Source organism: Lissotriton vulgaris, unplaced genomic scaffold (assembly GCF_964263255.1).
Source record: "Lissotriton vulgaris unplaced genomic scaffold, aLisVul1.2 SCAFFOLD_1121, whole genome shotgun sequence".
Classification (NCBI taxonomy): Eukaryota; Metazoa; Chordata; class Amphibia; order Caudata; family Salamandridae; genus Lissotriton; species Lissotriton vulgaris.
Window position 1 is genome coordinate 543,186 of NW_028252719.1, and position 13,133 is coordinate 556,318.

Here is a 13,133-nt window from a genome sequence, read left to right on the forward strand (position 1 = left end):
TAGAAGCCTTGTCAATGTTGGTGGAGTTGGCCTGGAATTTCAAGAGAGTTTGACCCACTAGGATAATCCCCAGCAATTTCAGTGGATCATTTGGGAGAAGGATTTTCACACAACAGGAATTTTGCTGGGGAATGTTAAAAGGAATTTGATATATGTAACAGACAATCTGGAGAACATATCTGTTGGACACCAATTCTTAACGCCTTTGAAAAAAGTGGACCATTGGTCCTTCCACCAGAGAGGACTGATTGTCATTTAAGCTGGTGGGGCTGCAGCTGAGACTGCAACTGTAGTTGGGATGGTCCTCCAGCTGCAGCAATTGAGGCACCTGCTGCTGTGGCTGAAGACCAAATGAAGTCAAAAGAAGCATGAGAGAGAAATTGAGCCAAAATGTCTATACTAGTCAAAATTTAATTCATATCCTTCTGTTCACGAAGGGCATCAATTACCAGTTGGAAGTCTTTCAAGTATGAGACAAATATGTTGCATATGTAGCAGCCCGAAGTGAAAAATTGGAGACCACGTATGCTCTTTTTGAAGATGTTTCCACTTTATTTTATTTATTTATTTATTTATTTGTTGAGTTTTATATAGCACTGGTTAGACCCGTAGGTATCAGAGCACTTTACATGAGGAGCAGTGAGTTACAAGTGACATTTGTCACAAGAGCATAGTCAAACATAGGATAAAAAAGCAATGTTACTTATTTGTCAGAAGAAGGGGGGAGGAGGGAGATATGACAAGGAGACGGGGAGAAACTGTGCCCAATGTCCGGCTGGGTAGGTGACGGCCGAGGGAGTGAACCAGGGCCGACCTCCTCATTAGCTGTCTAGGTAGCTCCACTGGGCATCGGCCATAATGCTCGGACTCCGCTGTCAGGATAATGATCAGGTTAAATCTGAGAATGTCGAAGTCAAACGAGGGAGTTGGAGAGATGAGAAACCGCAGTTGGATCAAAACACCGGTAGGAATGGGGTTATTGTTTCAGAGATTATCAACGCCCAATCAGCAGGAGGCTCGATGTACGGGAGAGGCAGCCGCCAGAGAACCGGAAAAGACTGTGGGCAGAACGAAGTCAAAGGGTGGGCACCCTTTTAAAGACAGGTATTGTCCTAGCCCAATCTTACAGTGGACAATCCGGCCTCGGTATGCCCCCAGAACAGAGCGCCTTTGTAAGGGGGGATCAGATGGAATACCGCCATCTTCAGGTCAGGCACTGGTCCAGCCGCCATCTTGAGGTCAGGCACTGCCCTGAGCAGGCTCCGCAATGAATATTTCGGTATCAGCAAAGTCCCCGGGCCAGAGCGCTATATCAGGGAGGATTCCCAGTAATGCCCCCACTGCTACCATTTAAATGTTGAAATGAGCTTCTTGGAAGAACCCCTAATCAGTCACAACGGGCACCATCTTGGAGTCAGGCACTGGCCAAGGTCTCAATCACAGTGAGTTAAGGTTAGAGCTGGCTGTAACTTGGGGGTCTATTTTGGACACAGTGTTTGTTCTCTGGGCTGTGTCTACCCCCTGGGAGTCACCCTCACAAGGCTCAAGCAGTGCAGGGAGAGCCTCCCTTACTGAGCCAGTGAACAGCATCGGGCGCATTTCCGCTCCTCCTTGCATCTGTAGGGCAGTTAATCCTCTTTCGCGGTGGGTTCAGAGGCATCCCCACATGCAGCTAGCCTCCTCCCACGGAACGCAATGCCGCCGGTTTCGTCCACCTGGAGGTCTCTCTCTCCGGTCCCTAGCAGCCGCCTGGAGCCCCTGCCATTTTGTCTCACCAGCACTGCTGTGTGCATCAGTCAGAGCGATGTGGTGTTTAAGGTCGTCTTTCTAGGAATTAGGCTCATCCGCCATATTAGGGTCAGACAGTCGTACTTTGGCTGGATTACACGTTTAGTGGATACAAAAAACAGTCTCATTCATCCCAGAACATCCTAGTCTCATTCATCCCAGAACAGCGGGCTATCCGTGTGTGACTGTGCTTCTAGAAATCTTGTCTAGCAGCCATGTTGAAGTCAGTCATGCCAGCAGGCAAGTACGAGCTGGTAAGCACTAATTAATTATTATTACTTTTCAATATTCTTGGACAGCCTAACTTGTGTGTTGATGTTGATGAAATATGGTATCAACCACTCAGTGATCGCAGATTGGCATTCGTACTGTCGGACCCCCCACAGGCATGTTGCGTAGTGTGCTCGTTAAGGCGGTGAGGCCGGGGAGAGTCCGATGGTCTTTAGCACGCACCTAGTGAGCCTGATCATCAGAGGCCACGAGTAGAATCACGGGGAGAGAAGAGTCAAGAGGCCCGTTGGGAGAGGGTGCTTTTATCCTATAATGAAAGAAAGCTTGGAAAGACTTTTTTTCAAAGGAGTTGGGGCCCTCACAGTAACAGCTATGATAAAGAGGACAGCCGTAGGGGTAATGTTGCTTTTTTAGTGTTGCAGAAATAAGCGCCTTGTATCTCTGTGTAATTTGATTTCAAAATGTTATTAGATTTAAAAGTACAGATTTGTGGAAGTTTAAAAAACATAGTGAGAATGAGGGACCCTGGTAACAGCGGAAATATGTTCCAGGGGCGTTACTGGACAGACTACAGGTGGAGTTGTTATATTTGCCTGCTGACACTCATGGTGTTGGAAGAGACAGCTCCTAATGGTGTGATGCCAATGTAATTTATTCCCTATATCCGATCGAATTGTGGGGTGGGACGTCCAGCTGGAGGGGAACGGGCAGCTGCTGGGGGACTTCCAGCTGGAGGGGGACGTCAGGCTGCTGAGCACTGAAGTGACCAAATTAACCTTTAATGGTTTCTTTAGATGTGGAGAGATCCACACTGCGCTGGAATTGTCCCCTCGACAAGAATGAATTAATGAGATGTTTGAACCCTATCTACAATAATCCATGATACCTAAAGCTGGACAACGCTCAGTCGTCACTGAAGAGAGCAGTGTAGAATAGATGCACACATCGAAGATGTAAATACACGTTAATTCATTGAAAGATTAGTTACAATTTGAACAACCCTAACAATCTACTGGCAGCACTATTCCTCTTCAACAGCCACTGACCACCCACATATATCTCAAACACGCTAACTCATGCACTAGCATCTCATCAATACACCTTTATTGACTCACATCGCCCTTCCATGTTCATATCAATGGTTCTCCACAGACACAGAAGAGGTACCTTCCACTTTGAGATATACAGCATCATAAATAGCACAACGTCACCAGCACAGCAAGCATGTGTTTTTTGTGCTATAGTGGAAATGTGGTGGTGAGGGGGGTAGCTTAGCTGAACTGGATTAAGATAGTGGCATCAGTGGTCATGGAACTTGTTAACAGTGGCTGACGCTTGTATTAGTTTACAGTGATGGACACACATGTTTCTCTTTCCTTTTTAATTCAATCATGGACCTTTGTAAGTTACAATAAGAATTTAATCAAGATACAAAGTTCCTATTCATTTAGAGTTTAAGGCATGCCAGCCTGCTAATCGACACTAACCACAGGGTATTCTCAATTATGGCCTCAAAGTACCATAATTTGATGTTTTCATGCTCCTGCCAACAGTGGCGTAGCTAAGGGGTACAGGGGATAGGGGGTGGTCCGCCATGGATGGCACAACTTTTTGGGGTGTCGGCCTCCCCCGCTACTACCTGCCATCTTGGGCGCAAGAGAAGTGCAACTTCCCTCCCCCGCTCCTCAAATCGGTAAATGCTCACCAGCAACAACCCCCCCCCCCCACCACACTCTTCACCCCCATGGGTGCCCTTAAGGCTATCTACTCCACTGGCTGCTAACCTTCCAGCAGTGTAGGGTTACTGTGAAGTCTCTCTTGTTGTCCAATTTATCTCTGGCTGTCACCTTTAGTAGAGCTCATATTTGACATCTCTAATTTCTTCCTAGTGCCTCATTTGCTGAATTCTAGCCCTACATCTAGAAATGTTGTTTTACATGGAATGCATACGAGGCTCTGCTCTTTCATTCATTCAAACATGATAATTACGACAGAGGGCATACCTGCTATAGTGGTCATTCTGGTAGTTGCAGTGGTCCGTTGAGCTATAAAGAAAGAAGAATAGATAAGATTGTAGAGGTTGAGCTTATACACTTTCAGGAACTTTTTTCAGAATAGTTTCTTAATTTCTGACAGTATTTATGGTGCTTGTATAGCACATGCCTAGCTACAAAACACTGGGGCGCTAGGAAGCGTGGGCACAGGTGCCCTCAGGGCAAGTAGTATTGGACGGTATAAAGAGTGAGGGAGTGTATGCAAGCCAGGAGGTTACGGAAGGAAAGCAACAGATCCCAGCATTGGCAGACATTCATCATCATCTTGGGTTGAGTTATTTGCCAAGTGTGCTAAAATGCTTCTTTTTTCGTAGCATTTACTTAACCACGCATTACATGCAAAATAGGTATTTAAAACACTCGATATTGCATGTTTTACCATTTCCAAAGATTCTTTTCCCTATACATTTTGGGAGGTTTGTGTGGTGTTCTGTGAATGATAACAGAAACCATATTAAGTCAGATAGAGGTTTAATTTCATCACCTCAGCCAACAGCGATGGCAAAGCAACTGCCAAACATGCTGCAACTGCCCAACATGGAATTCTCACATCGTCATAACCCACAGTCAGAGTTCTAACACTGACCTCATCAGGGATGAGGTTCTGACACTGACCTCATCGGAGATGAAATTCAATGCCACACTACAATGAAATTGAAAAATGACACATGCCCATGAGGGAGCAACTGCCCAAATCCACCAAAACATGAGCCTTCAAAATGGCTTGAAGAACCCATCTGCAAATTGTGGTTGTAGAAGCCTTGTGACCTTTGGAGTCAGACCCATTAAAAAATAAAATTGACTGGGAAGAATACCGGAAATATTATCGTCTTGCTTGTATCAAAACGAGGACCGTATTTGTGGCCAGAACTTCAGATCTCGTTACAATACTGCTTTCTCAGGAAAAAACTTTAAATAAGGAAATTAAATCAACAAAGACAACCATTCCCCCAACCTCCCGGCAAAGGTGAAAGCAAGCAAAAAAGCATCCTTTGCTGAGAGCCAGGTGGGATCAGCCTGCTCCAAGGGTTCAAATGTTTCTTTCTGTTACCCTTCAAAACTACCATAAGTTCCCAGATGGGGAAATGGTGGAAAAGAAAAGGCTATTCCAGACAATAACATTTTAGAAGTTTTAAATCCAAGGGAAGAATAGAGGAATGGAAAACTCTGGTCTCTCAACAGGATCTTATGGCTGACCACTGGGAACCCAAAGGGAAAGGCGAGAGACTCTTAGGTAATCCACTCTGAAGGAAATCTAGAATATTTAAAGGATCACCCATCACACCATCCACCCCAACCACAAAAAAACAAGAACAGAAATGCTTCCAGCGTTCGGCCTAGGATTTCAAGCTAGAGTCTTTCTTCACAGTCTGAATAGCCCGTCACTTCTTAGGAGCACTCTAGCTGTTGCAACCCAGACCTTTCAATTTCCAAGACATCAAACACAATTGATGGATTTGAGACGAAGTCAGATCTAGAAATTGAAGAGGACTCAGATTAGATGGTAGCAGAAGGTGTTGTTCCACAGCTAACTCAGGAAACAAAGGGAAATACAGGGCTATGATCATGATTGGAGCACTCTCCCTCCGAATCCTCTGAAGCACCTTATGGAGGAGGGGAACAGAGGGAATACATACAACAGAGACTGTGGCCATGGAATGACAAAAGTGGCACCATCACCCATAACCCAGGCTACCTCTCTGCAGAGTTTTGAGGGGAACAGTGATGTTTGGCAGCCCAAAGGGATCCACCACCAACTGAAAGGCCTAAGGAGTCAGGTGAAAATATGCAGAGGGAGGAAGGTTGCAACGTAGAAAGTCTGCACAGAAATCCGTGCAGATCCCACCATATATACTGCCTTGAGAGAGCAAATATGTGCCTCCATCCATGTAAAAATCTCCATGGCTAGAGACCAGAGAGCTGGAGAGTGCTTCTACACCCTCCACCTCCGGTTGATCCAAGCCTGCACTACCTGGATGTCCTTCCTAATTAGAACTGGTTTCTGCAGTAATATAGGTACAAAGGCTAGCTGGGCCACCCCAATATCAGCCAATTCCCTCAAATTTGAAGAGTTCTGACTCTCCAGAGTTAACCACTGCCCTTGAATCTCCCATTCCTTCAATGTGGCACCCCATCCCCACTCACTGGCATCTACTGTAATGACTACAGGGAGAGGATCCAGCATTCTTAAGAGATTCATAAGAGAAACCCACCACTGAAAGCCTTGACAAATGAGTGGTGTCCCTGGTATCTAGACGTTGTACTTCAGGAAAGCCAAAGGGTATAGGATAGAACATCGGGCACCAATGCATTGGGATATAATTGGGCTCATGAAACCACTGATGTGCATGAGGACTTAGGTCCCTGTATGTGCAGCTGTTGCCTGTCCAAGGCTGGCGGCTGCTGAAGTAACCAAAGGAGATACTGCTGGGGACCAAACATTCTGTTCTCCAGAAGAAAACCCCTTGCACTCTTAGATAACAAGTGTCCCCCTATGAACTGTCACTGACAAGCAGGAATGAGATGTGAATTGTCCTCATTGAAAAGAAGACCCAATGAAGACAGTACTCGAATGGTCCATTTGACATCCTCCAGTGCCCTAAAAAAAGATGATGCAGCATTGAGCCAGTTGTCTAAATATGGAAATACTTGTTCCCCAAGTAAATGCAACTGATCCACAACTGATACGAGTACCTTTCTGAAGAACCTTGCATGGAGGAGATGCCAAAATACAGTACTTGAAATTAGAAATGTTCCATCATCTCTGCACACCAAAGGAACTTCTTAGAACTGTGATGAATGGGGTATGTGAAAATCTTCCTCGATCATTACCAACCAGCCCCCTTGTGAAACTGCAGGAATGATTTGTTGCAGTGTCACCATTTTGAAAAAGAGGCACTGCACAAAAAAGTTGAGGAAATGTAGATCCAAAATTGCATAAAATTGGCTATCCGGCTTGAAGACCAAAAAAAGAATAGTTTAGAAGCCAAACCGTTAGTGATGGGGTGGGACTGGAATTATTGGCTGAGACACAGCTCCTAATGGTATGAGGCCAATGGTGTTTATTTCCTGTAGCCAACTAGCTAGTGGGGTGGGGCGTCCATCTGGAAGGGAACGTCTAGTTGGCAGCAGACTTCAAGCAGGAGGGGTAAGTCTGGCTGCTGAGAAGTGAACTGATTACGTGAGCATTCAAGGGTTTTTGCACGTGGAGAGATGAAATCTTTACTCTCAGCTGCAAAAAGAACAATTGATGGACAGAATGCTGAACAGTGTCATACATTCACCCCAGTACAGAGATCTGGGCCTAAATCCATCGTTTTTATGCTCACCATGCCATTCCAGTTTGGACCTAGCCATATGCAAATCAGTCTTGATCCTGAGCCCAATGGGAACAGTCCAGCCGAACTGCCAGGCCAGGTCCTCCCTGGACTGGAAACAAGCATCCTAGGACCAGTTTCAGGCTTTCAGCCCTCATCAGCCAAGATAGCTAGACTCCAATGACATGGAGAGCATGGGACTCACGACTGAGCATACCCGTCCCACTCGGGGTGACAAATGCAAAAAGAACAATTGATGGACAGAATGAAGAACAATGTCATACATTCACCCCAGTACAGAGATCTGGGCCTAAATCCGTCATTCTTTTGCTCACCATGACATCCAGTTTGGACCCAGCCATATGCAAATCAGTCTTGACCCTACGTCCAATGGGAACAGTCCAGCCCGAACTGCCAGGCCAGGCCTTTCATGGACTGGAAACAAGTATCCTAGGACCAGTTTCGGGCTTTCAGCCCTCATCAACCAGGATAGCTTGACTTCAGTGGCATGGAGAGAATGGGACTCATGTCTGAGCATACCTGTCCCACTCGGGGTGACAAATGCAAAAAGAACAATTGATGGACAGAATGCAGAACAATGTCATACATTCACCCCAGTACAGAGATCTGGGCCTAAATCCATCGGTTTTTTTTTTGCTCACCACTGGAGTCAAGCTATCCCAGCTGGTGAGGGCTGAAAGCACGAAACCGGCCGGTCCTAGGATGCTTGTTTCTGGACCAGGGAGGACCTGGCGTGGCAGTTCAGACTGGACTGTTGCCATGACGCACAGGGTCAAGACTGATTTGCATATGGCCAGGTCTAAACTGTGGTAGTATGGTTAGCAAAAGAATGATGGATTTAACCCAGATCTCTTGACTGGGAGTGAATGTTTAGATTTGTTCTGCATTCCATCCATCAATTGTGTGTCTTTTATCTTTACTCCCAACAGCATAAGCATTAATGAGATGTGTGATACCATATACACAATAATCCATGATACCTAAAGCTGGGCAAGGCTAAAACTGAAGGATATTTATTCAATGCATGCATTGCTCATAAAATACTACATAAGGACATCAAAACAAAACAGGGTTTTGACATGTCACTTAAGAGAGCAGTGTAGAATAGCTGCACACATTGAAGATGTAAATGCTCTTTAATACATTGAAAGTACAGTTATAATTTTAACAACTCAAAGAATCCGCAGACAACACTATTCCTTTTCAAAAAATTCAAAGCCACTGACCAACTACCTATATCCCAAACATGCTAAAACTTGCTCTGGCATCACACTACCCAACCTTTATTGACTCACATCACCCTTTTGTGTTCCACTTCAAGGGCACATCAATGGTACTCCGCAGATACAGAAGAGGCTACTTTCCACTTTAAGATATCAGGCACCAGTAATAGCACAAAGTCATCAGCTCAGCAAGCTTGTATTTATTTTTGGAAATGTGGTGGTGAGGGCAGGACCTCAGCTGCACTAGGTTAAGGTAGTGGCATCAATAGTCATGGAATTTGTTAACAATGTCTGCCCCTTGTTTTGGTTTCCAGTGAAGGCCAGGAATTTGTCTCCTTTCTCTTTGATTCCAATCATAGGCCTTCCTAATTTACAATAGGAATTTAATAAAAATCCCAAACTCTTGATCATTTGAAAGTTTAAGACATGCCAGCCCTGTTAATATACACAAACAACATGGCATTCTTAATTGCTGCCACAAAGTACCATGACTTGATGTTTTCTTGCCCCTGCCAACCTTCCAGCGGCTTAGGGTTACTGTGAAGTGTTTCTTGTTGTCCAATTTATCTGCAGGCTGTCACCTTTGGTAGAGCTCTTATTTGACCACAACTTCCCTAATTTCTTCCTATGCCCTTATCTGTCCAATTCTAGCCCTACTTCTCGAAATGTTGTTTTATTTGGCATGCATACAAGTTTCTGCTCTTTTATTCATTCAAACACGAAAATTACGATAAAGGGCATACCTGGTACAGTGGTGTTTCTGGAACTTGCAGTGGTCCGTTGAGCTATAACAGAGAGGAGAATAGATAAGATTTTAGAAGTTGATTTTATATCTTTTCATGAACATTTTTCAGTACAGAATCTTGATTTCTGACAGTATTTATGGTGCTTGTGTAGCACAATCCTAGATATAAAACACACTTGAGCGCTATACAAGACAGGGGGAAGAGTGGGCACAGGTGCATTCAGGTCAAGTAATATCGGAAGGTACAAAGATTAAGGGCTTGTATGCAGGGCAGGACGTTACAGAAGGACAGAAGCAGATCCCAGCATTGGCAGACATTCATTCAGTACCTTAGGTTGAGGTATTTACCAGGTGTGTTAAATGCTTCTTTTTCCATGTTATTTACATATATAAGCATCACATGCAAAATGAGGATTTGAAACACTAAATATTGCATGATTTGCATTTTTCCAGATACATTTTGGGAGGTTTGTCTTACTGAAATCTACAGTGGGGGGAAAGCGAGGGTTGTGATAATTATCACAAAGCTTGTAATTCCGATCCATGTGCACTTTCCTGTTTTCAAAAAGGTATACATTTGCCTACCAGCTTGTAATTTGCACCGAAGTACAGCGGGTTGAGTTGCGAGGAAAAACTTCAATAGATTTTTCATTGGATTCACCTCTTTGTTCCTCTCAGCTTTTTTTATATCCTGTTGCAAAAACAAGGACTATCTCTTATCCCCCCTTTTTACCTTGTATCTATATGAGTGCACCTTTGGATATAATTGTACGTGATCAGTATATTATTGAGTTCTATTGTTATATAAAAGTTTTTGAAAAAGGGCTATTTATGTATCACACATTGGCAGTAGCCACTGAGTAGTTATGTAGGAGTCAGAGTTTCCATATGAAGAGCATTTTTTTGTTTTGCTAATAACTTTGGTGCCATTTGAGGAATCTTCACAAAACTTTACAAAAAATAAATAGTTCATCCACCTCAGCTCCTTCCACAAAACATGGGCTGGGTAAAAACGGGAGGTCCTAAAACACCTTGGGCCTGATTCATAGAAGTAATCTGAGACAAAAGTCTTACTTTACGACTTTTGGAATTCACAAGGGGCGTAAAGTTAGACTTTTGGTCTAATTTTAGACCAAAAGTCTAACTAAGACCAAAAGTCTAACTTTACTACCACTAAAGTTAGACTTTGGTCTAAGTTTAGACCAAAGGTCATGCTGAGATAATTCTATCTAATAACTCAAGGCTGCTCACAATACTTAGAATCTAGTATGTAGAATATTTGCCCTGTTGGAAACTTTTTTTGTAGAACCAAAAAACGAGTGTGGAACATGTTGGGTACAAGTTGCCAACTGTCATCTGCATACAGAGTAACTCCGCAAAACAAAGATTTATAATGTGTTCAATACCTCTAAACACCTATGATGCATTAGAAGCACATGCATTTTGTAAACACTTTCAACCATTAGCTGGGCACAGGCTGTACAAAGTTAGATAGAAAAGGTAAATGATGTTTACCCCCACTATGTAAATTATAAAAAAAAAACTAGCACGCTCATAGGATGATGTCATCAGTGATATCATCTATGGTGTATTTTTGAGATATCATCAGTGATGTCATAAATTATGTGATAGTACATGTCATGAGTGATGTAATATGTGAGGTCATAAGCAGTGCATGGTCGAGTACAAGTTATATTTAGCTCTGCTAACTATAACTGGTGAATTTTGGTGCTTATTTTTAGTTCAAAATGTTCATGTTGTCACTAGCATATTCAGCTAACTATGACATTACTTTAACCATTGTTTTTTTTAGTGAATTTCTAAGGTTTTTTTAATTGTAAAGTATTATTTTATTATCATACATAAAGCCAGGCCCTGCGGCAAACCCTGACAGGCAGTCAACCCCATGTGGCTCATGGCCTTTGGCAATGCACCGCAGGAGGTTTGCAACAGGGCCTGGCCTGTGGCCAGGACTTATGGCCAACCCAACCAGAGGCAGCCATCCCCATGCTGCTCACAGCCTTTCGTCACATACGGCATGGGGTTGGCTACAGGGCCTGTCTTGCAGCCAGGCCCTGCATCAAACTCCCCAGAGGCAGCCACTGAAGGCGTGCATGTCCTTGCTTGTGCATGCATGGAGTTAGCCGTATGGCCTGTTGTGTTTCTATCTAGCACCCTAATTCGATATTCCCGATTCATGCCCTTATGTGGTTATAACAAATAATATCCTTATAAAGGCATAGGAATCATATCCATATTTAGTAATAGCCCATGCAGTCCAAATACGGCAAGGCTAATCTCATAGACTCTTAGAAGGCACAACGCGTTCTTTAAACAAACCAAGCCTCCAGCAGCCCGGGAATTCCCCCTGCTTTTGTTTTGATTTGCACAAGAACCCCTGGAGTCCAGAAAGAACTGTTAGTTCTTAGTGACGTCTTATGTTCAACCTTATGTCAAACCCGGCACCTTTCAGGTATAAATTTACCAATGTTGCCTTAAGCAAACACATGGTGGTTGGGAGCAGAGCGACGTTCTACTTGCCCGGGAGCCCAGCTGTTATGAGAGCCGAAGGAAACCGCCCCTCCCTTTGACGCATTGAGAGAGACGCTGTCTTTTTCTCCAGCCGAGAAAATCCAGCTCCGATGTTCCCAAGTCACCCTCGCAGGTTGCTGGGAGATACAAGACCTCCTTCATTCTATAACCAAGGTACGGAGCTGATTAAAACTTTAGAGAGAATTCTTGATTCAGATTCTTGGCAAAAAACCTAACTTAACTTAAGACTGCAACTCACTTACTCCTTTCCACGTATTAGGCTTAGGTCAGGTACACCGGGTTAGGCGTATCTTAGAAGCACCATTTGAGTTCGTTAGTCAATGTTTTTATGAATGTATATATTTTATCCATTTTAAAGTATCATATGGCTAAGAAACCATATCAATGCTTTTACAGTATTATTTCATAATACTACTTTTACTGTACGTACTTTACTTTATGATAAGTATTGCAATTGTGGCAATTCATTTCTCTTGCATGAGAAAGAAGACTGCTCAATAAAATAACACCTTTTATTGAAAACGCCTGTCTCTCTATTTCTCTGCACTCTGGTGAAATTAAGCATGCACGATTGACTGAGTGAAATAGTTGTCTATTGTTTTCACACGACTCTAGAGATACAGTCTTTATTCTGAGGGAGCAAAGTTGTCATGTTATATGGTTGTCAGAAGCTAATCCCTTCTTGCTCGAATCAGGGAAGTTAACCCCTCCCTATTCGTTCGAGAAAGTTTCTAGTGACCTCTAAGCTAGCTGGCAAAACTAATTAAGTCTAACATAGTCAGTAGAGACCTAGATGGCCTCAGTCCTACGTCTACACTGCTGTTTATGTTATTCCAATGCGCAGAGCCTATTGGGAATATAGGAACTACACTACAGGCCTTTGCTGCAGCCAGGCACAACTTACAACTCCCCACAGGCAGCCAACCCCATGTTGCGCACACCCTTCGGACGTGCACAGTCGGGGTTGATCATAGGGCTAGGCATGCCTCCAGGCTATGGGACCAAACCCACACCAGGCTGCCAACCTGACACCGCGCATAGCTTTTGCTATGCACACCATAGGGTTGGCCTTAGCGCCCTGGGGACCCCATTGCTCGGGACTAAATATAACACAAAATGGAAGGGCGCTAAGCAAACCCCCCTCCCTCAACCTTATTAGACCCAGGGGATCTTATCCCTCTCTGAAACAGTGTGGGCAGGG

The 13,133-nt window shown here is 44.0% G+C and overlaps 1 protein-coding gene across 1 annotated transcript in view; it reads right to left on the reverse strand.

Moving 5' to 3' along the window:
* Positions 1–13,133, reverse strand: part of LOC147662064 (CUB and zona pellucida-like domain-containing protein 1) — a 168,855-nt gene that overhangs the window by 49,019 nt on the left and 106,703 nt on the right. The window contains exons 7-8 of the mRNA XM_086951139.1: positions 9,378–9,419; positions 4,023–4,064 (exon numbers count right to left, since the gene is read on the reverse strand). Coding sequence (XP_086807265.1) covers positions 4,023–4,064; positions 9,378–9,419 — 84 coding nt within the window. The remainder of the gene's footprint in view (positions 1–4,022; positions 4,065–9,377; positions 9,420–13,133) is intronic.